Source organism: Patagioenas fasciata, chromosome 3, assembly GCF_037038585.1.
Source record: "Patagioenas fasciata isolate bPatFas1 chromosome 3, bPatFas1.hap1, whole genome shotgun sequence".
Lineage (NCBI taxonomy): Eukaryota > Metazoa > Chordata > Aves > Columbiformes > Columbidae > Patagioenas > Patagioenas fasciata.
The window spans coordinates 9,609,695-9,635,536 of record NC_092522.1 but is presented as its reverse complement, the minus strand read 5'-3'; the positions used below and the strand labels follow the sequence as shown (position 1 = coordinate 9,635,536).

The 25,842-nt window shown below is 45.9% G+C and overlaps 1 protein-coding gene across 1 annotated transcript in view; it reads left to right on the top strand.

Moving 5' to 3' along the window:
• Positions 1-8,800: 8,800 nt before the first annotated feature.
• Positions 8,801-25,842, top strand: part of SLC1A4 (solute carrier family 1 member 4) — a 36,541-nt gene continuing 19,499 nt past the window's right edge. Inside the window, exons 1-3 of the mRNA XM_065836007.2 lie at positions 8,801-9,462; positions 19,244-19,286; positions 20,648-20,710. Of these exons, the coding sequence (XP_065692079.1) occupies positions 8,921-9,462; positions 19,244-19,286; positions 20,648-20,710 (648 nt within the window). The 5' untranslated portion in view covers positions 8,801-8,920. The remainder of the gene's footprint in view (positions 9,463-19,243; positions 19,287-20,647; positions 20,711-25,842) is intronic.

Below are 25,842 nucleotides of genomic sequence, written 5' to 3'. Positions count from 1 at the left end.
TGGCATAAATGACCAAATGATTTTTTTCTTCAACTTCTTATACCAATCAGGAATAAACATAATTTTTCAGGGAGGAGGGGAGGGCTCTACGCTAGCCACTGGCATAACATTATTTCAGATACCCGCACTGATGAAGTATAGCTGTTATAGTAACAACACATCTGACAATCTCAAGCGAAGTGGTCTGTTGCTAAAATAGCAGTCTGGAAAATGGAAGTAACCTGCTTTCTCCTTGGCACTTTTACTCCTGTTACTGCATTACAGCAACACGTACACACGCGGAACAAGTGCTTCTTTGCTCCAGGCAGGTTACTTTTCGGCCTAATCCATGCACAGCCATAAGGGGCCTTGTAACTACAAGGGGCCCCCACTACAAGAGAGAGGTTGAGGTGCTGGAGAGAGTTCAGAGAAGGGCAATGAAGCTGGTGAGGGGTCTGGAGCACAAGTCTGATGAGGAGTGGCTGAGGGACCTGGGGCTGTTCAGCCTGGAGAAAAGGAGGCTGAGGTGAGACCTTATCACTGTCTGCAACTGCCTGAAAGGAGGTTGTAGCATGGAGGGTGTTGGTCTCTTCTCCCAGGTAGCAAGTGACAGGACAAGAGAAAATGGCCTCAAGTTGTATCAGGGAAGGTTCAGCTTGGATATTAGGAAAGATTTATTCATGGGAAGGGTTGTGAAGCAGTGGAACAGGCTGCCCAGGGAAGCGGTGGAGTCACCATCCCTGGTGGTGTTTAAAAGGCATGTAGATGAGGTTTCTAGGGACATGGTTTAGTGCCAGAGTTAAATTAGTGGTTGGACTCAATGATCTCGAGGGTCTCCTCCAGCCAAAATGATTCTATGATTCTATGATTCTATGATTCTATGATTCTATGATTCTATGATTCTAACTACTGGCCAATCTGCAGCCACGGACCTTGGCGGCATTGCATGTAGCAGCATCAAGGAGGGAAACAACTCCTCTGGTTGTAACAGGCTGCCTCTGTTAGCTCCTGCCTGCTGCCTCTGCTGCCTTGGCTGTAGCTGGAAGGGGAGAGAGGAGTCTCCACCTATCATCAGCTCGTGCCACACTCGTGTGCTCTGGTCTCGAGGCGTACAGAAGAGCCAGGAAAGGTGCAGAGGGTGACAAAAGCAGGCAGTGAGCTCTGTACAGGACTAACGCCACCTCTGGAAAAGAGATGACAGGGTTCAAAAAAACCGCAGACAAATTTGCACGAAGCGAATGCATGGAAGGCTCTTAAATCCAAAGGACTGCACCTGGAAGCATCAGAGATGCAGAATGTCTGGTACTTCAGAAGTATAATATTCCCAGAATGTTCTTGCTTTGCTTATTCTTATGTTCTTCCTTTCCAGTATGACTGTTCTTCTGATATTTTGCTGCTCTTTTTGTATGGCCCCAAGGATCATTAAAGCTGCAGTTACGTCTCAAAGGCCTGTTTGGTCCACACAATTCTCCCGCAGCCCCTTGGTGTGGCCGCTCTCACACTCCAGTAGCAAGCTGGGGGCATGGGAAGACATCCCCACAGGCCAGCGGGCAAAGAGCACAGTCCCCTGTGTTCCCTGGCACAAGCTTTACCACTCCTGTTCGCTGTCATCCCAGTTTACTGTCACACATAACCAGGGATACAGCATTCATTGTCATACTGTAATCAGGGATAAAATGTGTAAAAGCAAGGATTTCCCCTTGCTGCTTCTAGCCACTGAATCACAACCAATGTTCAGAAATTGCTTGTGCTTTTTTCTCTCCCTAACGCAGTTTTTATAGCATATTCCATACAACTGATGCAAATCAAGTCGTGCTCTGCTTGTGTATTAATTCCTGAATGCCATTGGGACAGTATTCCCTGAAAATAAAACAAACAGCTTCAGAACAAATATGAGGCCTTGGTACTTATTTTTAAAAGGTTCTTTAAGCTTCAATGATTGTTTGCTGATAACCTTATCTACAGCCATGCTGAATAAAGCTATAGCTAAATGGAAAACTAAATGTATTCACGAGGTGTTAATGTTAATGCCAGGCAAACCCTCAGCTGTCTAACCAACCTTCTGCAGCCGGCGAGGCACTTTACCAACCCACAACCATGGGAGAAATCAGCAGGCACTTCTACTTAGAGCACTTGTGAGCTCTTCATGCAAGCATGTTCTCCGTAGTCGTTTCCCTTGCTTTTTCAGTAGCAAAGCTTCACCGTGAGAGGAGATCACACAGTGTGTTTGGATCATCCTGGCTTGTTTTGAGACCCTGACTCTGCATTTCCCTGCCAGCCAGAGGCAATGTCCCCTGCTGGGGCAGGATTTCACACATCTAAGATCTGGAACATCTGCACTCATCTTTGCCCTTTTTCCCTTCTCTTTCCCCTCAAAGAAAAATCTCAGGGAGACACTACAAAGGAGAAAATAATATTCTTGGGAGGCAGTCAGAGCTCTTGTTTTCCAGCTTTTTTGTTTGTTTTTCAACACCTTTTTGCTTTGTTTTTCTTCGTATTTGTACATGATTAGGGTTTTGAAAACAAGACACTTAGTTTTAAATTTACTCTTGGCTCAACGCAACTTTCTTTCCAGAGTAATTCAAAAGAGTAAACAAAGCATGTGAGAGGGTATTATTCTATATTTTTCATCTCCTTGCTGTTAAAACTGCATGTGCCTTTGGAGGATTAGTTAAATATTTACCCTAGGTCAACCATCCCTGTCTGCAGAGTTCATACTTTGCTGGAGTTTGGGCAAGCAAGTGGTATTTGCAGAATTCCTTACTTGCCTCTGCTTTTAGAAAATGCACTCAGAAAGGTGATGTGTTTTTATTTATTTTTTCATCCTCAGAATATTTTTTATTAGGCATGAGAGCTTACCTAGCCTGGAGAGACAGTAAATCCATGTGTGACACTGTGGTAGGTTTGTGTTTGGGATGGGATTATTTAGGTTGCTAGCCAGGAACATATGTGCAGCAGGACCTGAGGAATATTCTTGGGATCTGGCATCACTGAGGGCCAGGGTGTTTTCTTTCCATGGTTTGGATATCTTGAAATCAGGCTCATTCTCTTCAGTCCAGGTGGCTGCGTGTGGGTGGCTGGTCCTGCATCCAGCTTGCAACAGGGTGATGAGGCCAGTGACACCAGGAAGAGCTGAAGAACACACTTCATGTTCCTCCCCAGGGCAGGCAGAGAGCATATCTGTGATGGGGCTGGAGTCTGTCCAAATTGCTTGGCATCCCAGACCCAACAAAGTCCACTTGCCAAGCTAAAGTCTGCGTGCCAAGGAAGTGCTCTAGGCCATCCTGACTCAGATGGCGTGCTGTGGCTTTTCTGAGGACTTCATTTTGCCTGGTGGAAAGCAAGCTCTCTCCCACACACTTTTCATGTGTTCTCCTCAGAACAAGGCCACTTTGTAATAAAGACCCTTGGGACAGTGCAGGCTGCCCAGAACATCTCTGTTGGGATGTTTGGGAGCACCTTAATTCAAGATTCTCTTGAAAAACACAAGTATAAACCTCAACTCCTTCCTGCCATCTCCCCTTTCATGTTGCTCCCTCCTCCCCCCACCATGCCTTTTAGGTGTCAGTCTTCAAACTACTTCAAACTAAAGCAGTCATGGGAGATGGTCTGATTGATGACATCTTTCTAAGCCTACAGGCTTCTGCTTGGTCTCCCAAGAACAGAGGGTAAACAGCAGCCAGAGCCAAGGAAACTCCTGAAAGCCGAAGATGACTTTGCTGGTCTTATGAAGAGGGAGATGGTGGCAGGAAGACCAAAGGAAGCGAGGTGGCACCATGAGTGTTCACTGCACTCCTGCTGCACACAACTGGTTTACGGTTTTGTAGGAAACATGGCCTGAGGGACACTCTAACCTGTGCCAAGAGGGCATGGATCAGGTGTAAGACCCAAAGAAACAGCTCTTTGAAGGCCTTCCTCTCCTCCCCCTGCAAAGAAACTCAAGTCTGATTTCTTTCAGACCTTGTGTTGGCCTTCCTCAGGTGTGGAAAACCTCCTTCTCTGTTTCTTACGGGCTTTTCCACCCTCTAAAATCAATGTCATTGGAGCGCTTTTGTGTGCTACTTTATTACATGGGCTTTGTCCTTTCAGAAGTACTTGTTGCATATAGTCTATTATGCTCGTGCTTCGCGGTAGTACATAATAATACCTGACATATGCAGGAGGACAGATAGACACCACGTAGTAATGCAGAGTGGATTCCACTTTTTTCCTTCTTCTCCAAAAAACCTCACAAGGCAGAAACCATCTTTGGTACCTTCATTTCTGGCTGAGATGAGCAGCACTGTGAAGTAAATGATCATATCTGTCTTTCTCCAGCGATCAGAGGTGTTGCTGTCTGGAGGTTTGAATTTATTACAGAGGCCACCGTGAAGTTCAGAGCTAGCTCCAGATGTGGATGTCCTTAGGACCAGCGTACATTTATATTTTGGAGAGTGGGGCAGAAAAAAATTAGGACAGAGTTTGGTTGCCAGGTTAAATTTCCTCTGAGGAACAAAAGAATCATCTTGAGTTGTAATGTTGCGTAAGTATAACATATACAGAAGTCACAGAGGGAGGAAAATGATGGTTTTCTGTGATATTGTTGTACAGTCTGGTTTTGGTGAGACCTGCGTTGTAAGTCAGGGATGTCACATGACAGAAATCACCTGGAACCTGGGTATCCTAAACCAATTGTCTAGGTCTTCTCCTTATCCAGGGGGTAAAAGTAGATGAAAATTTCACCTCATCTGCATCAGACACATCTTTTAAAAGGGAATGACCTTCCCTGTATCTCTGTTGACTGTGGAAAAAGCAAGAATTAGACATTTAATTTCTAGCTGTCAACAGCTAGATTACATAGATCCCATCCTAAGTGTCCATCCCACTGATCTGCAGCAAGAGTGTGGTAAAGAGTAACAGTGGGAATGAATGAGCAGTAGGAAAAAGGAATTGTCAGCCTTTCCTCAGATAGGTCTCAGTATCAACTTCCCTCCACAAAGTGGGACCTTTTCTGAGGAAAATGGCTCAAAATAAGTCCTGTATTCTGCTTGCTTGGTGCTGTAACATGGAGGGGAAGGACCTGATTCTCTTACAGCTGTCGGTATTTTTATATTCACTTCACTAAGGCTGGAGTTTCAAATACCCAACATCAAAAAATGATATCAAGCAGAATTTGACTGGAAACCAGCAGGATTTCATCTTTCCTGGACCAGTGGTGAAAACAATGTTGGCTGTCTCCTTATCCAAAGCAAAATGAATTCTTTAATTTTATTTAAAAGGTACTGTATTTTTTACTCTGTTTTGGTTTGGTTTTGCCTGTTTATGATCCCTCTGCTGATTTCTGGAGGAAGCACTGTAGTCCTGTGCAGGTGAAAGCATCTAAGACAAAACCAAATTTGTTCAAGTCGCAATAGGGAAAGTTAAAAACTGTAATTTAGAAGCACCAGCAGGGTGGACATTGGAAACATGCAGGCTCACTCACTGGAAAGCTCCCAAGATCTACAAGAGCTGGAATAAAAACATGACACAATGGATCAGTCAATGATTACTACTGAATAAGTCAGCAGGCTTCAGAGTTAATGACTGCAGCCATCCATGAACTCTCACAGGGTGCGGAAAAACATCTTTGGGATAATGTCCATTCATATGGTGGGAGGTTCACATGCTCTATTGCCTTCTTCTTGGCAAAAGCCTTGTCATCTGAAGATATGTTAAGAGAAGAAGAACAACTGTTTGTATCGGTGTTTAAATCAGAATATCAAGAGGGAAAAAGAGGGGGGAAATTTGGAATCCAAATTCTCATGGTGTTGTTGACCAGGAAGTTTTACACAGGTATCCCTGCATCAAGGTGTTCTTCATGAACGGTTGGTCATCACCAACCAGCCTTAGCACAGGTTAAAAAACATGCAGTGGAATCTACAATTTTGGATGTGTGTTTTCCCGCTGCTCACCTGGCTGTTCTCCTGGCACTGCTCTGAGCAAAGTCGACCCTGCAAGGACATGGGGAGATCCTCTGGGAGAAGAAGCCTACTGTCACTTCGTACGGTGGGAAAGGCTCTGTTTTAACTCTCGCACTGGTCTTGTATATGTGCTGCTACACGTGAGTTTTCCCATTTCATGTGTTCCTCTTGTTCACCCTTCCCTGAATTTCTCTCCTTGCTTTTCAGTTTATGTGTGGAAACAGCATTCCTGCTCATTGTTTGGTTTTAGAATGTTTTCTCAACTAAAAGAGAGAATAAAGACTTCTGTATTTTTATATTTATTTTATTATTTTCTGTTGCCTTTTCTCCTTCCCTTTTTTCTTCCCCTTTTCACAGAGAGAAAAAAGTCTGAGACCAGGAAAGAATGGCAGGAAAAGACGCAAAGGAAAAACAAAGCATGATATTTTCATGGGGAATACTCTCAAAATATTAATTAAAAATCTATTTTAGAAATCCTTCTGATGGGGAAAGAAACAATTACTTTGGAAGGTTAATTGTTTATTATTCACAAACCTATTTGAAAAAAGAATTCAAAACTGACTTTAAGACATCCATACAGCTTTTTGTTCCTTTTGAGGTTGATGCAATTGAATGTCTTTGAAAGTATTTGCAGATACTTGCTTTCCTGATTAGTTTAGTCTCTGTTTCCTCTCTCTGTTTATCCTAGTTTGATGGAACATTCATTCCCAGACTTTCACAAACTGAGTGTTTCTCAAAAGGAAAGTTATCTGGAAAAAAAACCAAAACACAAAAAACAAACCAATAAGAATATACTTGGTATCTGGGGTCAAATTTTGGTGCAAGAGCAAGACATGAGTCAAGGCTTTTATTGAGCTCCAAGGTGGGTGATGGTGGATGGAGTTGCTTGTCAGTGGTGGTGCTAACCAATTTAGACAGAGACAACTCCCAGGAACTCTAGCCATAATGTAGGGATCTTTGAGTCTATCCACAAGGCTAGAAAGCATAAAAGATTCTTATTAAATTTGGATTATTGTCCCATCACGCCCTGTCAGTCTCTTTAATTAGTGTGGTCTACTCAAAAAGCAAATGTGTGGCTGGTTGTTTTCACAGCGAGTTTTCTGCTAGGCTGTGCTTTGCTGATGCCAAGGGAATGAACTGAAATGAAGCCCCTTCTGAAATCCAGGCGTTGGCTGAAGCTCATGCAACGGGCTCTATGAGCAAACACGAAAGTACTGTACCTCCAAGATCCCTGCGGATTTGTCCTTATCAGCCCCTCACACCATCAGAGACATTGTCTGCTTCTCAGACAACCTTCTCGTGTGATCAGACATGGGTTTCAGTGTGGTTCCGCAAGCAAGCATGCTTGGAGCCAACAGGTCTGTGCCACCCTGCCGCTGACAAGCCCATGGACCAGCTGGGCAGCTTTGACCATGGGGAGAGGAGGCATGGCCACAGACCTGTCCTGCTGCAGAGGATGGCTTCCACCTCTTCAAGTGGTGCCTGGAGAGAGGAGGGGGACACTGTGGGGACATGTGTGAGCTGTGGGACACTGAGGGGACATGTGTGAGCTGTGGCAAACCTGAGGGGACCATATGTGAGCCATGAGGACAGTGAGAAGGACATGGAGGAGGACACTGAGGGGATGTGCATGAACTATGGGAACACTGAAGGAACATGTATGAGCCATGGGGACACTGAGGGGACATGTGTGAGCCATGGGAACCCTGAGAGTGACATTGAGAGGGATGTGTGTGAGCTGTGGGGACATGCGAAAACTGAAGGAGCACATGTGATCTGTGGGCAACTGAAGGGAACTCTGTGAGCTGTGGGGACACTGAGGGGACATGCACAAGCTATGATGACACTAAGGAGACATGTGTGAGCTGTGGGGACATGCGAAAACTGAAGGAGCACATGTGATCTGTGGGCAACTGAAGGGAACTCTGTGAGCTGTGGGGACACTGAGGGGACATGCACAAGCTATGATGACACTAAGGAGACATGTGTGAGCCATGGAGACACTGAAGGACACTAAGGAGACGTGTTAGACACTAAGGAGGCATGTGTGAACCATGGGGACACCAAAGAGATATATGTGAGCTGTGTAGACACTGAAGGATGCTAAGAGGACATGTGTGGACCATGAGGACACTGAGGGGACATGTGTGAACAATGGGGACACTGAAGGTGTCATTGAGAGGGATGGGTGTGAGCCATGGGGACATGGGGAAATTAAGGGAATAGGTGTGATCCGTGTGGACACTCAAGGACACTAAGTAGATGTGTCTGAGCCATGGGGATACTGAGGGACACTGAGGGGATGTGTGTGAACCATGGGGACACTGAGGGGGCATGTGTGAATAATGGGGACACTGAAGGTGTCATTGAGAGGGATGTATGTGAGCCATGGGGAACAGGTGTGATCTGTTGGGACACTCGGGGACACTAAGTAGACCTGTCTGAGCCATGAGGACAGTGAGGAGGCATGTGAACTATGGGGACACTGAAGGGATGTGTGTGATTTGTGAGGACACTGAGGGACAGTAAGGAGACGTGAACCATGGTGAAACTGAGGGAACAGGTGTGATTTGTGGGGACACTGAGGGCCACTAAGGAGACATGTGTGAACCATAGGAACACTGAGGGGATATTTTTGAGCTCTAGGACACTGAGGGGCCGTGTGTGAACCACGAGGCCACGCAGGGCCCGTGTGCAGCCCGTGAGCAGGCCGAGGGCCGCGGCCAGGACGCGGGCAGCGCCGCCGGGGCGCGGAGGTGACGTGCGGGCCCCTCTGGCGGCCATGGCGCCGCGCACACCGGCACCACAGGGCCCCGGGGCTACGGGCGCTGCCACCACCCCGTGGGCGGGGCCCGGCCGGGCCGGTGCCGCCCCCCCGGGCACGCGGCGGGGCGGGCTCTCTCGGTGCGGACGATCAGTCAGCCGCGCGGCGGCGGGACAGGCGGTTCCGCGCCGGCAGCGGGGGAGCGGGGAGGGCGCTGCTGGCTGCCGCGCCGGGCAGCATGGAGGCGGCGGGCGAGGAGAAGGCGGGCGACGAGAAGGCGGGCAACGGCCGCAACGGCCACGCGGAGGGCCCGGCGGCAGCGGCGGCGGCGGAGCGAGGCGGCCGGGGGCGGCTGAGGGGCTGCTGGGGCTTCCTGCGGCGCAACGCGCTGGTGGTGCTGACGGTGTCGGGGGTGGTGGCCGGCGTGGCGCTGGGGGCCGCCGTGCGCGGAGCGGCGCTGAGCCGGGCGCAGGTGACCTACCTGGCCTTCCCGGGGGAGCTGCTGCTGCGGATGCTGCGGATGGTGATCCTGCCGCTGGTGGTCTGCAGCCTGGTGTCGGGGGCCGCCAGCCTGGACGCCCGCTCGCTCGGCCGCCTGGGCGGCATCGCCATCGCCTATTTCCTCGGCACCACGCTGCTGGCCTCCGGTCTCGCCGTCGCTCTCGGCTTCATCATCCGCCCCGGCGCCGGCGCCTCCGCACTCAACGCCCCCGGGCTGGGGCTCTCGGGTGACGTGCCCACCAACAAGGAGACGGTGGACTCCTTCCTCGACCTCGTCAGGTGAGGCCGCCCTGCTCCCCCCGCCTCCCCCCTCCTTCCCGCCCTCCCCGCCGGAGGATGATGACAGACTCGGCCGTGTTGCACACTGCAGCGGGCGGCCGGGGAACAGCCCCTTCCTTCACTTCTTCTCATCCCCCCTTCTCCGTCTTCTCATCCCCCCTTCTCCGTCTTCTCATCCCCCCTTCTCCGTCTTCTCATCCCCCCTTCTCCGTCTTCTCATCCCCCCTTCTCCGTCTTCTCATCCCCCCTTCTCCGTCTTCTCATCCCCCCTTCTCCGTCTTCTCATCCCCCCTTCTCCGTCTTCTCATCCCCCCTTCTCCGTCTTCTCATCCCCCCTTCTCCGTCTTCTCATCCCCCCTTCTCCGTCTTCCCATCCCCATTCTCCTCATCATCCTGGCTTCTCCACGGGCACTGCTTTCTGCCCAGGTACCTGCAGCACGGTCAGGCCCAGGGCTGCGTTGTGCTCTGCCTGTCCCCCCTTGATCTTTAATTCTAGCTGGGTGGCTGTGAGAATGAATAGAGGCTTGCTCAGAGGTCTGGGTGGTTGGGTCTGTTTTTGGTCCCCCCTCGGAGGGAGAGCAGCTCCTGGATGCTGGCTGCAGGGCAGGCATGGCCTTGCTTGGTGTGTTTTGCTGCCCCACTGCCTGTCCTGTCCCATCTCCTGCAGGCAGGGGAGGGCAGCTCTCCCCATCCCTCACACAGCACCTTTTTCTTAAGGCAGGGAAATGCAACCCCATATTTCCATTGAAGACATACCCTAAACATAGTCTGGCATGAGGACACCCTATTTGTGAACTTCCCATCCCACCCCTGCATCTTGCAAAGATGATACTTATGTTCCCCAAAACTACCTGAAAGCAAGGCTTTCACTTCTACTCAGATCGTAGTCTTTCTGTTTTATCCTTACTCCTACTTGCAAAGTTGCAGGCTTCACCTTTTATTTTTTTCTTACAGCTCATGTCTTGTTGAGATCTGTCCAGCTCTTTAAATAAGAGGGGAACACTTACACAAATGAGGCAGACATCCAGCCAGCTTTTTGAGTATCAGACTTCCAACTGTGGTTTCTTGTGCTTTGATAATCTTGGTGCAGAACCCCAGATGTGGACAGCTGATGTGCTTTGTTATCCCGGCTCTGGCTGTACCACTTTTTAACACCTGAGTAGTGTTGGACAGTCATGGAAAAGTGTATTACAGGTGCCTGAGAAAAGTTGTGGAATAAAGGAATACTGGGAAGTGACAGCTGGAACTCTCATGATGAGTGTAGTTGAGGAAGTGATGGGAAGTGATAGTGCATCAATAGGGAGTGTGGAGGTTTGCTGAAACATTGGAAGATGAACGGCTTTGGAGGTGGTGAGTCTTGTTACCAAGACGCAAATGGAAGATTAAAGGAGGCGACCATACCAGCGAAGTGGCTGGAGAGTTGTGCTTAGCAGATATATCTTGGTAATTGCAAAGCTAAGTGGGAGATTTTTATTTAGATTGTTTGCTTTGCTTTTACGAGTTCAGTTTTTCAGCTGAGAGACTTTTTCACTGTGTTTGAGTAAACCTATGTGGCAACAAAGATAAAAAGAGTTTTAGAACGCCTGTGTTTACATATCCATGTTCATGTCCTTTTGTGCCCCAGAGAGAAGCATGTTCCCTTTGGACAGAAAGTGTACTCCAGTTTGTCCCATTGGCAGCCACGTACTTTGTGTCCTCAGCCCACCTCTCTTAAGGACTCACAAGTAAGGTCCTCTCTTAAGGACCAGCAATTCCTGACAGGGCACATTAAGAAGTAATAATAGGACATAGAGAGTAGGTGTCCTGGCTGTGAAGGTGACATGGAATGAAAGTGTAGGCAGGTGAAGGAAAATACAAAAAAGAGTCAGTACAAGTGGGAGAGTTGGGAAGATGACTGTAGGAGTGGCTGCTCCATGTGCATTCTGGCATGGCTGCTGTAGCTGGCGTTTCATTCCTGTGTTGCCGTGCAATACCAAGTAGGATGTAGCTGAGAAACGGGGCAGGGATGCTCCAGCAAGCTTCAGGCTGTAGGTAATATCTGTGAAGCTGGGAGCAGAAAGCTGCTTCTCGCTCTGGTCTGTAAAGGCAGGTGGAGGGTTCATCTTCAAAGAAGTTATAATGGTGGTGGGACTGAATCCTTAACTCCAAAGTTTTGTGATTTTTCTTCTCCCTTTCCTTTTTTTTTTTTTTTTTTTTTTAACCTGCTTTTGAAAATGTGGGTGTTCTGATTTGACCATCGATCTTCTCTCTTGCTCTGGTGGAAGGTACCAGAGTAACCTTGTCTTCAGTTAATGTCTGTAGGTTTGGAGAGCTGAAACCATTGCCTTCAGTGTGGTTGGGTGGGTGTTGCAGCATCTTGCTCTTTGTTTTTCCTTTTCTCTCTTTTGGTGCTGAAGCTTTCCATGAGATACAGGAAAAAAAATTGTTTTCAATTGTGTCACAGGACTGGCCGTATCCTTCAAGGCTTCACTACTCAGCTTAGTTTCAGATAAAAGGTAAAAGTGAGGTGCAAGCAGGTAAACAGAGTGCCCCTACAGCACTGAAAACAGATTATAATAACATGGCCCAAGTAAGAAACAGCAAAATCAGAGCTGTGAGTCAGTATTTGCCATGACTTCTGCAGGGATGACACAGGGTGTCCTTTCCCAGGACTCAGATCCCTTCTGCTTTTGGGAAGTGTATTAGTTAGTGACCAAAGATGTTGCTATCTATTGTCACAGTGATGTCTGGAGGCCAGCTTAATTCTTGGCTGAGGTCTTCAGTTTCCAAGTGTAAAGCTTCTGCACAAACATGTACTTATGCGTGCAGGCACCCCCTCTGGAAAAGAGATTTATCTTGAGCTTTGGTAGCTAATAGATGATGACTCAGTGGTCAGCCAAAAGGCTGCCTCTGTTTTGGTGTGTCCCTTCCAGGTCTAGTTTGTCTGCCTTCCTCCAGCCTGAGTTGCTGGAGCACCCTCTTGGTTTCGCTCCTGGAAAGTGCAAGAGGCTTAGGCACTCTGTCCCCTTCCCCAGGACACAGGGTGGGGACAGCAGAGCTGACCTGAAGGTGCCTTTGTGCCCCACAGCGGGGTTGCTGATGGCCTGTCTCATCTAGGATCTGTCATGTGGGCAGCTCTTTGGAGCTCCCTAAAAGATGAGCATGGTCAAAGGCAGAGGGAGGCTGCAGCTCAGTGGTCATGGCAGGGATCCAGCAAGAGTTCAGAGGTGCTTCCACAAGGCTGATTGGTTTGTTCCTATTTTTTTTTAAGCCAAAAAGAAGCAGAAAGTGCGGTGTGCTCTGAACCCAGGGGGGACCTTGGATTTCCTTAACTTTGTCCCTTGTCAGTGAAGAAAGACAGGCTTCTCCAGAGCATGCAGTTCAGGCTTTTGCATTAAGCTGGGCTCTGGAGCACTCCTATTCCATGTGGTCCTAGCTGAAGGTGGACCTCATGGACATCTTCAGAGCATCTGGCATGGAGAACAGCTCAGTTGTACCTAACAGGTGAGCACCGAGTGTCAGCAGAAGATGAGGAGAATGACGGGAAATTTTAGCATTTCTGGTGTCATCCCTTACTACTTTGTTTGGTGGAGAATGCAAAGCAATGGAGAATAAAGAACTCTAATCATCTTGGTTATGAAGTGGGTAGTCAGTGAGGGAATGGGGTGCTCTGGGGCTTAACACCCACCTGGGCAGATGACAGTGGAAACCAAGCTTGGTTCTGATCGTGTTGGGCTTCTGACCAGGGAGAAACAGGTGAGGAGGAGAGAGATGGTGACCAGGAGGTGACTCCATCCACCCGCTAACACAGCCCAATCACAGCTTGTTGAAAAGCGGTTGAGACAGCAGGGTCAAGCGTTTTGCAAGAATCCATTGATTTATTAACTCTTCTGATGGGCAATTGTCAAGACTTCATGTTTTGATAAGGTCAGAGTTTTGTTTTGGCTCTGATTTATATTTGCTGATTCAACAAAATCAAACAGTTTCACAGGAACCTATTGATCCTGTCAGAATTTCCAACAGTGGGTGATCCTGGCACTTCATTACAGTGAGGTCAATGTTTTGCTGTAATTTTATACAAAAGACTTAAGTAGAAAATCTCACTCATCAAGAAGGAACATTTCAACAAAATGTTTTACAATATTTTTTTTGTGGGAAAAAAGGTCTGGAACAGTCTTTGCACAATTTTGGGATGAAAACATGTTTTGAAACTGTGGAATTGGCTTTGGGAAGGGAATTCTGGTTTTAATCCAGCTCCAGCTGTAACAGTCCAGGGAGGAAAGGAGGTAGTAGCATCATCTGCTTTTTATAGAAAGGATACAGAGAGGTCCAGGTGTCTGCCCTGAGTGGTGAGGTCAAGTTTCCTCAGGCTGCCGGGCAAGTCTGCTAAAACAGTTTAAATTTCATTGCTTCTCACTGCCCTTTCTGTCTCTCCGCCAGAGGTTACCAGCTGTGCTGCCAACGGGGCTACTCAGGGCGCAGTCTGCAAGCCCGTGCGTTGGCTTCGAGCAGCGTCGGAGCCGGAGGGAAGGTGGGGGTGAGCTCGAGATCGGGGACAAGCGCCGGTCACGTTCTGCTGGCCAGGCTGTGGAACAGAGGGCCAGGGTGGACCTTGGGGTGCAGTGACCCTCGCTTGGTCACCGATCACTCCAGTAGCTTTTGTTTCTTAAAGCCTTGGACTTCCTGGTGAGTCAGCCAAAAGCATCAGCCGTGAAGGCTGTCTCTGAAATCGTGATGTGGAAAGAGAGAGAAAAACCTGAGCGTTAGGAGAGGAGAGGGAGATGCCACCTTTGTAGTGATAAATAGAATAAAAAGTGGTGAGAATAGTTGCAGTTACCTTGGCGAACCACCATCGGTGTAGGCTAACCACTGGGTTTCGTAGCTGGACAACTAGCTTTTAACTTGGGGGTACCCTCAGCCAAAGGAAAATTAGTGAGTGTTACTGTCCACCTTCACTTGGTTCATTTTCTGAGCCTGTATCCTCTCTTGAAGTGTAGGGATTGCTGACTGATCTTTGTACTCAGTGGTTTTGTTCCTGTGCCTGCACTGTCTTGGTTGGTGTTATTTTAGGAAGCCTCTGAACATTTCTGCTCCTTTCTTTTGCTCTTTATATTCGTTGCCTTTTACTACTGACTCCCCTATATTTTGTTTTGTTTTTTCCAAGCAACAAAGCTGCAGATGGCACCATTGAAGCAAAAAAGTATCAAATATCTGCTATAAGTAAACACATTTTCAGGTTTCTCTGTGTTAAAGCAAATGCACACATAAATCGGTCTACGTCCAGGGCATGTATTGTGCATCCACATATCTATCAAAAAGATGAGAAAAATTGTTATGTGGTATTGAATGAAACCAGAAAGAACAGAAAGAAAAATAAAGGTATTGGAGCAATCTGAACCGGGCTCTGGCAGGTTGCCACAGATGGCAATAAAGTTGCTGTCAGTGGACTCCTACCATTGAAAACACTTCATTGAGAGAAAACAAAACAAAACCCAAACAGGAGATAACGCAATACAGAATCTTTTTTATAGGCTTTTTCACAGAAATATGTTTTCCAGCAGCAAGGTTTTTGGCATTGGAAGTGGAACTTTTTTGTGAGAAGCAGTGCAAGAGGAATGCGTAGTATTTTAGAGGTTCTGCTTGCCTGGATTTCCCTTCATGCTTTTGCTGCCAGAGCAAAGTTGTTTGCAGAGCTCTAGCAAAAAAATAATTTAGAAACAGTTATTAATAAAAATCCATTACACATGCAGTGAAGGAGTTCCTGTGCATCCTTATTCCACTGGTGGAAAGATATAGGGTAAAGAAGAGAGGAATTTGACTGTAATATCAAAATTGAGAAGGATGGGAGCTGCAACATGCTTTTGTTCCCTTTACAGCTCCAGGTTTCCTTAGTCACCTGGGTCTACCAGCACTAATTGCTGCAGCTAAACTAAGATTTCTGTTACAGCAAAAGTTACGGTGAGACCTTCCTGCTGAACTTGGTTAGAGGAGTAATGGTCCCTTCCCATCTGGTGGGAGCAGCTCTTCCCTGGGGAGAAGGAAACAGCTGCATTTTTCTGGCTGTGCATGGGAAGATGGTGTGATGAGCACAGTGTTCAGTCAGAAAGTACTTGGACCCTGAAACTGCCGCCCTTGGTGCTGCTGCTTTCTGGTTCCTATTTTAAGAGGACCCGAGATGAGTGCTCTCTCACATTGTGTGTTACGCAGGTACGTGGAGGTTTCCTGGCTCAGCCCAGCTGCTGCTCCAGCCCCAGGACACAACTGTCACCCTTGACAGCTGTCTGATGGATTTCTGACGTTATTTTTTTGGGGGTGGTGGTGCTTTGTACACAACTTGCAACGGGTAAAAAGACACTTTCCTGCCCTGTGCTTGTCTTTGTGGCACCTACTTCACCTTTATGCCACAAAGGCAGTTGTGTCCATGCATGGATAATCCATCCCTCTCTGTGGAGCGAGATTCCGGCGGCAGTGGAGCACCTGGGGTGCATGCAGAACAGCTGTCCCCCTGCCATGATGTCATGCATCGCTGGCTTGTCTCATTCTTGCCACGTAAGAGCAGGTTTCGTCTCTCTGCATCACAGCGCCAAAGCTGCCTGATCCCAGATCCCTGTGCTGGGCTCCTTATCGCTCAGACTCAGTGTTTGCTCAGTGCTGTGCTCATGTGATAACCCATATCTGCTTTGAAAAGGCAACCCTGTTCTCTAGCACAGGGCATCGCAGCAGCAGGCATGGGGCCATTAGAAACAACAGCAATAGTCAGAAATCCAGTGGTATAACTGTGTTGATTCTTTTATACTCCACATTTGCATCTAGTACGGGCTTTCAAAGCAAAAAAAACCCTCAAGATTTGGTTTGTGCAGAGAAACCAACTGGCAGACACCCACATTTAATTTGCATGCGCAATTACCCAACTCATAAGCTTTCCTGTTCACCGGTTCACCTGAATAGGAGAGATGTTTGCGCTTCCCCGTGCGACTCCTCCGTTTGGGCTTGGGGATGGGGCGAACACGGACTCGCAGGGACAGAGCCGGGTCTGGATTTCTGCGGTGGGTGAACTTTGTCTCGCCTCACATGATGAGCAAAGCCTGCGGGCACCAGCATACAATGAGCCCAGGCAGATCACCAGCCAGCTTTTGGCTCTCCCTGGAGCATGAGGCATCCTGACCTGTTCATTTTTTTTAGGCACTGTTACGGCGTTCTTGCGCAAATCCATCCTCAGGTAAAAACCTGTGGTCTGACGCACCCATAATTACAGCTTAATTTAATTCACACGCTGACTGATCTTAGGTGAACAATGAGTGTAGTCTGTGCAGAACTCATGCCTCTAAGATAAGCCGTCTATTTTTTGGTTGCTTTTCGTGACCTGACACATTTTGTTCTTAAACTTCGGGATTTAAAACAAAGAGGATCAAAACATTATTTTATGTGTTGTTGGGACTTTTCAGGCAGGTGTGCTTTGAAGTTGAACAAAACACAAAGCTCCTTCTGAGCTGCTGAATTGAGATACAGATTTTTTTACTTGGTGGATTGTCAAAAATTCTCTTTACTGTAGTCAGAGTCGAGTCCTGTAACTGGTGCTCCAGAGGTAAAGAAGAGTGACTGTTACATGCTCGTATTTGAACGGCTTTAGTGCTATTCACGCTTGCAGTAAGAACCTGCCCTTTGCCTTGCTGTGGCAGGGCTTCTGGCATCACCCAACCATGTGCTTTAAGTATAGGCTTGGGGTTAACTTAGTGTTTAATTACTGAGGCCCATGCCTGACATACTGTGTAAATTATGGAGGGTTTGGTTTCTCGGCCACATTTAAACATTGGAGAACCATATTGTTTAGGCTTTAGGATTATTTCCTTTGGCTTTGTTTCATCAGGATGGAAAGCTGATTTAAAAAAACCCAAAGAGTAATTTGATTTCTGATTGGTTTTCAGTCTTTTTTCATCTTTTTGCTTCTTCAAAATCCAGTCAAATTTTTTTTTAAAGTAATCATCCTGCTATGAAAAGTTGAAAAGAAATATCCTTATTTTTGCAACAGCATGTTTACTTGTTTTTGGTTAAAACTGTGCACTGAGCTGGGCCCATTTATATATGTGATGTTTTATTCCTGATAAAAGTAAGTTTGTTTTTACTTTAAATGAGGTTTTTATGCACCAGAGAGTTCCAGCTGTGCAAGAATTGGTGCACGCGATCTGTTCCATTGACCTTATTTGACCAATTCCTAAGCATCTTTGCAAAGCTAGAGCTTGCTCTCCTACTTTCAGACAGCTGTATTGTTAAATTTTAAGTTGCTACTTCTTCCATGCTCAGTGAAACGCAGACTCTAGGAGCCAAGTTATTATTACAGAAATTTGGCTTTTGCGTCTGCCTCCTAATGTAATGCAGCAGCGAGGCTGAGGTAGTTCACAGCAGCCACTCGTCTGGGAAGGTCCATGTACTTCTCGTTGCTGTCAAGGCTGTGGGAAAGCCCTGGCTGGGCGGCAGGATAACAGAGCTATGCAGTGGAAAAGACCAAAGTCCTTATCTGTGCTATATCTTAAGCTTCTTCTTGCTTTCAAAGATTTGACTCTGCTGCTCCAGTTCTTGCTGTGGTTTGGGTTTGCGCTTTCCACATCATCCATGGAATTATCACAGCCGAAGGCCTGGTTTAAAGTGTTTGCCAGGGTAACTACAGCAAAATCTGGGGGGAGATTAATGAGGCATGGCCTGGGCCTTCGTCAGGGCAGCGCAAGGAGCAAAGGGTGCGGAGCAGCTCCCCAAAGGTGTTTTGCCACAGTTAACTGACTCTGGGTCAGGTTTCCTCACCGTAAGAGTTCTCGTGCCTCCTGGATGCGTTTGGCTGGCAGTATATTCAGTTCATGCCCATAACCTTCCTACCCTTGCCAGCAAGGGTTCTGCTGTCACCCCAGAGATCAGTTGTTATTCCTGTTTTGCTTTCTGATACAGCAAAAAAAGCTGCCATTTGCTTAGGGGAACACATGCTCTTTACCACCATAAGGGGAGAAAGGAAGTGTGGCGTTAAAAATAAATATAAAATACAACAATAAGCAACTTTTCCCTGCATGGTCCAGTTAACCATTTTTCCTGTTCTTGTTGCTTCACAGATGCACAAATACACTGGATGCCCAGTAGAAGTGTGTGTCGTGTTGCGTGCCACACTCTCTGCACAAACCTAGTGCTCAATTTGCATTTTTGTATGGAGGCACTACCAAATTCGGATGTTGCAGCTTTCCACATGAGTTGCCCCTACTTTCATCTGTGCTGTTTAACCCCTTCAGCGCTTGCAGACAACTCTGGCTCATGATGGTCTGCTTTACCTCAGTGTTCAGGGAAGCTGACCCTTTGTTGAAGGGTTATGCCATTCTCTTAAGTGGATTTTGCTGATTGGATTGTCCTTCATGTTGAGGCTGTGAGCAAAGTGTAATCACGTGAGTAGTGGTAAAAATCTGCCTGACCCTGGAGGCTATCAGCTGTTGCTGCAGCTGGTGTGGCTAAACCAGTTTCTGTAACCACTGGGTGTGTATAACCAGCATCATGTCCCGTTGCCCCTGGTGTCCCTGCCCAAATGGTAACGTGTGGCAGACAAGCAGGGACCTTTTTATGTGAGCAAGAGAAGATGGCGTTCATACCCCTGGGGGTGTAGCAAGACATCTGCTTCCTGCTGCCAGACTGTCTTCTGTAGTACGTACCTCACTAATGCCAATATGCTTGCCTTGCAAAAGGAATTCGGTTCCTGAGGCTAAAACGCATTGGTGCATTTGTTTTGGAATTTCTACAGGAAATATTTAATTTTCTTGTTTTTATTTTACAGAAACCTGTTTCCTGCAAATCTTGTTGCTGCAGCTTTCCGAACGGTAAGATATGTGTGGACTTTGGACATGAACTACAGTACACAGACAAAGTGACTGCTCTTTAGAAAGGACTAGAAAGATGATGCAGAAAATACCAAAAGTTAATTTGCTTACAGTAGGTGAGATTTTTAAAAGCACCTGATGTAATCATACATACAACTTCCATACAACATGGTTTGATTTTGAAAAATACTCCTCAAAAGAAAAAAAGGGGGCAAATTAGTAGCCTGTGTTTTGTACCTCCACCAAAAATGTTCTTTAAACTTTTACACCTGTGGTGTGTGTAAGCATTACCTGTTGCCTGATGCTTTTATTCAGTATTTTCCATTGTACTCCTTGCTGGATTAATTGCTCAGCCTGGCTTCTAACAGAGGACTAAGTGTGGTAGGATGATAAGTTGCACCAGAACATAGTGTGGTTTAAACTGATGGAGAGGAGCTGTGGGGCTCCAAGAGGGTTTTGATTTAGATCTTATTACTAATTTTGGATGTTGGGATAGACACTATTAAGAATATTGCTATGAGGCAGAGTGCTTCTTCATGATACAGGAGCAAAATAATAGTTTTTGGTTTCATGGTGTTCTGTATCAAAACAAGGTCGAACTCTTAAAATCAAGTCCTATTTTGAGTGTATACACAACATAGTACAAGTCTATAAATAAACATAGGAGCAGTACAAAAATATCATTAAAAAAGGATATTCTGTGGTGTCTTGAGTGTCAGGGTTCGGTATGTCCAGGAATCAAATAAAAAAGTCCTCCTTTCCTCTGTACTGCTGTTGTCACAGGTAATTGGCAAGTACATAAGATTTTCTTTCCCCTATTTTATATCTAAAGAAAACAAGCCCGAAGAAGTGCCCTGCTTTTGCTAATTTATCAAAGTAAACTGTTGCCCTAGATTTTAGATATTTTACTGACAATTTTAATGCCTGCCTCACCATTTCTAACAGTGAAACAGCACAAGTGCCACTTGCCTTCTGCAGGAGCCAGTGCGACAGCGTGGGGTGTGAGCAACAGCAGGGTGGAGGGGAGGGGAATTACGGAATCACAGAGTGTTAGGGATCAGAAGGGACCTCAGAAGATCATCTAGTCCAATCCCCCTGCCAGAGCAAGGGGATGAATTCTTTGGTCGTTACCCAAACCTGGGAGCTCAGGGGGTCACGGAGCGCTCCTCTGTTTCCACGTGGGACAGGAGCTGCATATGAGGTCACTCCTTTTTCTTGCACAGGACAGACTCGTTAGCCTCCATAGAATGGTCTCTAGAAAAAGTCTTCCTAACAGTAGTATCCTCCTTGTGAAATGATATGGTCATATTGATGATGTGACTGGCAAACATTGTGTTTTTGTTTGTTTTTCTTACCTGCAGTATGCGACAGAATATAAGGTGCTGCTCAGAAACACTACCTCTGGAAATGTCACAACAGAAAAGGTATGGTCACTTCTTAGGTTTTTATACAAACCCTTGTCAATGTAATATTTGACTACTTCACAGTCTTTAATCCTTTCCAGCAGTCATTGGAAAGAAACAAGTTCTTTGCCTGGAACGGAGACACACATGAGCCAGTTGAGTTACCTGCAGCCACACAAGAAAGCTAGGATGGATAGGAGCGTTGGGCTCAACTGATCTGACCCTTGAGACCTTATTTTTAGGCCATGCTTTCTTACACCTGGTCTCACTTGATCTAAATTTTGATAAGTCGCTCTGCCTAATGCTTCCAAATAACTTTCTGCAGACATGGGATTAAATAGCAATCAGGCTGGCTGAATATGTCCCTTAAACCTTACTCTTCATTAACAGTTTGGAGTGAATGAGCTTTTTTCCACTGCCCAAGGTTCTTTGGGAAAAAAAAAAAAAACTTAGTTGAGAATCTTTTCGTGTTGCCATGCTGCTGAAATTTTGTTTGAAGCAGTAACAAGTGGTCTGAAGGAGTAAAAATTATAGACACAACATTACAAACAGGCTGCTCTTGCCATGGTGTCAAAAAGGAAACTAATTTGCAGCTGTAGCTGAGGTAGAGTGTGTTATCTTCCATGTGTAGCTTGTAGGGCTTCCAGAGGTGTTCTATGTCCCACTGAGTGGCATCTCTCATGCAGCACAGGGCTATCAAACGTATTTATTATTGGCCAGTACCAATATGTTGCAGGTCCAGCAGTAGTTAATGTTGTCTTACAGGCAACATGCTGTGAAACAGACCCAGTATCCCAGCTCGCAATGTATCACCTCACTCCAAATTAAGTATCTCGTGTGCTTTCATGGGGGTTCAGGGAGACAGGTCTGAGACTGAAAATTACTTTCAGGGTTATTTTCTATTTCTCAGGCTCGTTCTGACTATCTGAAATCAGTATCGGATGTTGGGCTACTGTGTTTTTAAAATAATTTGCATGTCCCTAGAGCAAGACATTTGTAATGTTGGTATTTGTCATGGGAGGGCTCAGCTGTTGCTTTCCCACCAGTTTGTAAAACCGTCAAGGAAAAAGCAGTTTTTGCTCATCCAGAGGGACTCTGACGTGTATTCCTGAGCGCTGGAAGCCCCGGCCTCATTACCTTCTCCTCATCACGCATGGTGTGTGAACAGGCACTGCGGAACAGTCTGTTTCTGAACTTTGCTTTTGGCTGATGGGCTGAACTTTCACCAGCCCCGGAGGCAGGGTGACAGGTGACTTGGGTGGCACAAGACCGAGCCGGGGTAAAAGTCAGGGGAAAGCCTGCTGTCCCAGGGTGAGCGGTTTCACTGGGGAAGAAAGAACACAGCCCCATCTGCTCGTGCTCTGCTCGTACTCTGCCCGTGCCTGTGAGATTGCATTGGCCCCGATGTGACATGGATGCGGCTCTTTCTCTTCTCTTCTCTTGCCATTATATCCTCAGGCAGTACATGCCCATGCAGTCTCATGCCGCTAAAAACCAAGTTTATTATGAAAGGCTGTAACAATGGGCACTTGGACACATGTATTTGCTTATAGAATGTAGGCTTATTCTTCATTTAAACTAGAGGTAAATTAAAGGTGAGTAAGACTGTTATTATTCATCTTCGTTGTTAAGTTTGATAGAGGCTCCTTGGCAACCAAGCATGGATCAGGGCCAACCATGTCCATGGGACATAGGCTTGACTGTCAAGTACTTTTTGAATGCTTGTTCAAGGCCATCACTCTTCCTCAACAGATAAGAATATCTCTCTTTGCAATTTAAAACATGAGATTCTTTTTCAGTTTTCTTCTTTCTGTTTCCCACTTATCAGACTCCTGTTTGATGCAGTATCTGTAAAAATATTCTGAATTTGTCACCGGTGCCTGTTTTTGCCAGCGGTTATGATGTAAAGGTTCTTTCCACTATTACTTTTCCAAAACTTTTCTTTGGCTGTTGGAGCGGAACCAGAGCTGAGCTGCTTTAATTCCAGAAGACGCCCTACTGTCTCTAGAGAAGAGTGGACCAAATAAAAAGAAAGCATCATCTCAGTTTTGTTAGCTTAGCTTCAGGACTGGTATGACCATATTGTTTATGGATAGATGAGGATTAAGTTTGGAAAGGAAGAGTATGATTTTTGAATAATATGTAGTATAAATACTATTGTGATAGAAGTTGGGTTCCAGGGGAAAAAAAAAAGATATTCCTATCTAATGTTTTCTTTCATGAGCAGAATACTTGATTGAAGAGGAGAAATGTTTTCCTTCTACTTACCATATGAATAGTGTAGAGCAAAATTTTCCATTGATTATTTCTTTTCCCCCCCACTGGTTAGTAGGCCCTGTATTCTCTGACTGATGATATAAATAGTGGGGCACTTAGATGTCTGCTCAGCCACATCCTTTTTGTTGTTTCACATGCTTCCCTTGTGTTTACCTAGCTTTTATGGCTATGTCCTCTCTGTCTCTTCAGCAGCAAGGCTTCCTGGGGCACGAGCTATCTCAAATCCCCATCTGCAGGACAGGGAGACTGTGGGGGACTCAAAGTTCCTCTTTTGCCAGCAGTAAAAATACACAAACTGGTAATGGCTTTTTTTCCTCACATCACATGGCTGCATTTTCTTTTCAGCCACCTACTACTGGGACAGCTCAATGTCAGCAGTTGTTTCCCTGATAAGCATTTTGTTTCAAGAGCTAAAAAACAATAAGATCTTCAGAGAGATTCAAGGACCAGGAGAGTTCCATGAATCTTCCTACACATAATTTCAAGCAAACAATAACGTGTCCCATAGTTTATCCAGGAACAAAGCTCTCATTAAAGCTGTTTTTGTTTGGTGTCTACAATGCTGCTTGGTTTGGCAGCTCCTTTGGGGTGATGCACTCTTCTGTTAGAGTACAAAAAGGCTGTTCAGCATCTGCCAGTTTTAGAGGCTGGGATTGAGAGGATCTTCCGCTAAGGATTTACTGCTGGACTCTTTCCATATTGTGCTGCAAGGAGGTGAAATTCCCTGAATGCTGCAGATTGTCCCCTTGCTTTGCAGGGAGCAATTTCTTGCAGTAAGTTACTGCACTGTGCAAATGGTGAAACCTTTTGCCTGCATCTGTGGTGATGGGAGGTGATGGTGAATGTTGTGTGCTGCAAGGAAATTGGCTCAAGAGGGAGAACGGGAGAGTGAGACCTGAAAGGAGTCGCTGGATGACAGTGAATAGAAGGAAACAGCTGAGAAGCTTTTGGTGGCTGTGCACAGAGTCCTCCCTCCTGCCACCAAGAATTCAGGGGTCCCCACATCACAAGGGCTAGGCTTGAAGGACTAATAAGTGTGAGCACTTGGATATCAGCAGCAGCAGTGATCGCAGTGCCAGGAGCAAGGTGGAGAGAGACATCTCCAAGGGTGAACGAAGACTAAACTCCATATGATGTCATTCTGGAGAGCTATAGGGGAGTTTGAGGAGAACTGGCCAACTTCAGCACAGTAGGCTACTGAGGAGGTTAAGACGAAATGTGGCTATAACTAACTGGAGATGCTATCTCTTGCCCTCCCCTAGTTTCCCAAGAACAAACTTTGGCAAGCCTTTTGTACCCATGGCTGTGAAGAAGGTGGAACAGCTGATGCTTGTGGGAATTGAATGACTTAGAAGAGTCTTGAGCTCCTCTAGTCAGAGAAGTCACCTTCCAAATTAAGCACTAGGAGCTGCACCCTGGTTCTCCTGTGTGCCTCCTGAGCCTTGTCCTGCTCTGGGACCTGTGTGCCATACACAGCGGTGGGATGCTGAGCAGTCCCCTTGCAGATTCACTGCACTTCTGCCTTGTTCCTGGGACAAGGTCTTTGAGAAGCCCAAATGGTAGCGATTGCTGGGCTTAAGGCTCACATCGCTGCATTTAATGAGTTGAGAAGCAAATCTCTGGTAGAAGGAGTTTAAAGGGCAGAGATGCTTTGCAAAACATCAGTATAAAGTGAAATTCCCTCACAGTAACATCTAGGTCAGGATGCTGGGAACTTTCAGTGGCTTGAAATGCTTATGCTTAATTTCTGTTTCATAGCGAAGTTTGATATCTATTTTTTTCTGAATGAGAACCTAAATAGCATTAAACATTTTTAGTTTTGTTGGGGTTTTTTTTTGTGGAAAAAGTTGGGGTCTATTATAGTAAAATTCCATTTCAAGCTGAATTTTTTGTATTAATATTGTATGAGATGAACCTGATAAAAGATATTATATTCTAAAACAATGAGTAGAGAAAACAAAACAAGGTGAAAAGTTGTGTCAAAGTGAAAAAATGTGTTCACTCCATGTAAATAAACGTTTTTACACCAGAAAAGAAAAACTTTACATTTTGCCCAAGTTGACATTTCCCAGAGAAAGCTTTGATTTTGATGAAACGGCATACCAGTTTTATTTTACTACATATTTACTTTCTTCCTGGTAAAACATTTGAGACTTGCATATTGATTTGTACATTGTTGCTGATAAATTATCACTGAACCTTTGTCACTTTCTATTCAGCCTTATGGGAAACCTGATCACCCACCCTGGGGTTATGTTTTACCAACAGAAGTGAAAAATAGAAAAATGTGTGCATACCATGTACACAGATAGTTTGTTTATTTATTTTTTTGTCTAACTTCTCTAACCACATAAGACTTTAGGGCTCCCATGCGCACTAAACAGAATATCGATAAAACTATTAGAACTATAAAACTGTGTGTAGAAAAATTGAGCACATTTCTTGAGACATCTCCGGAGAAACACTGTGCCCCATTCTTAATATCCTGGCCATGTTTTCAGTTCTTTCAATCGGAAATCAAATAAATAGTGACGACTTAGCCCTGAACAAGTACCATTAAAAATTGTAGATCCTATATGTAACTACTTTGTAGCTAGCAAATAAAAAAACCCAGAACCTTAATTGTTTGTAAACACTTTTGTTAACAGTGGTTTAGCCTTCATGCTTTCGTGTGTAATTTGTGTTTTACTCCCTTCCCTGCAGTTTCCACCTGCCACTAAGAGACAGTCCAGTTCAGCAGTATACTTCCAACCAAAATACCATCAGATTTAGCAGATCATTATCCCGACTTTTTCAGTCAATATTCATTTAAAGCTTTTAGCTCAGAATATGTTTTTCTTTCCTAGTCTTGAGCTAGTGTCTACTTAAACTAGCCA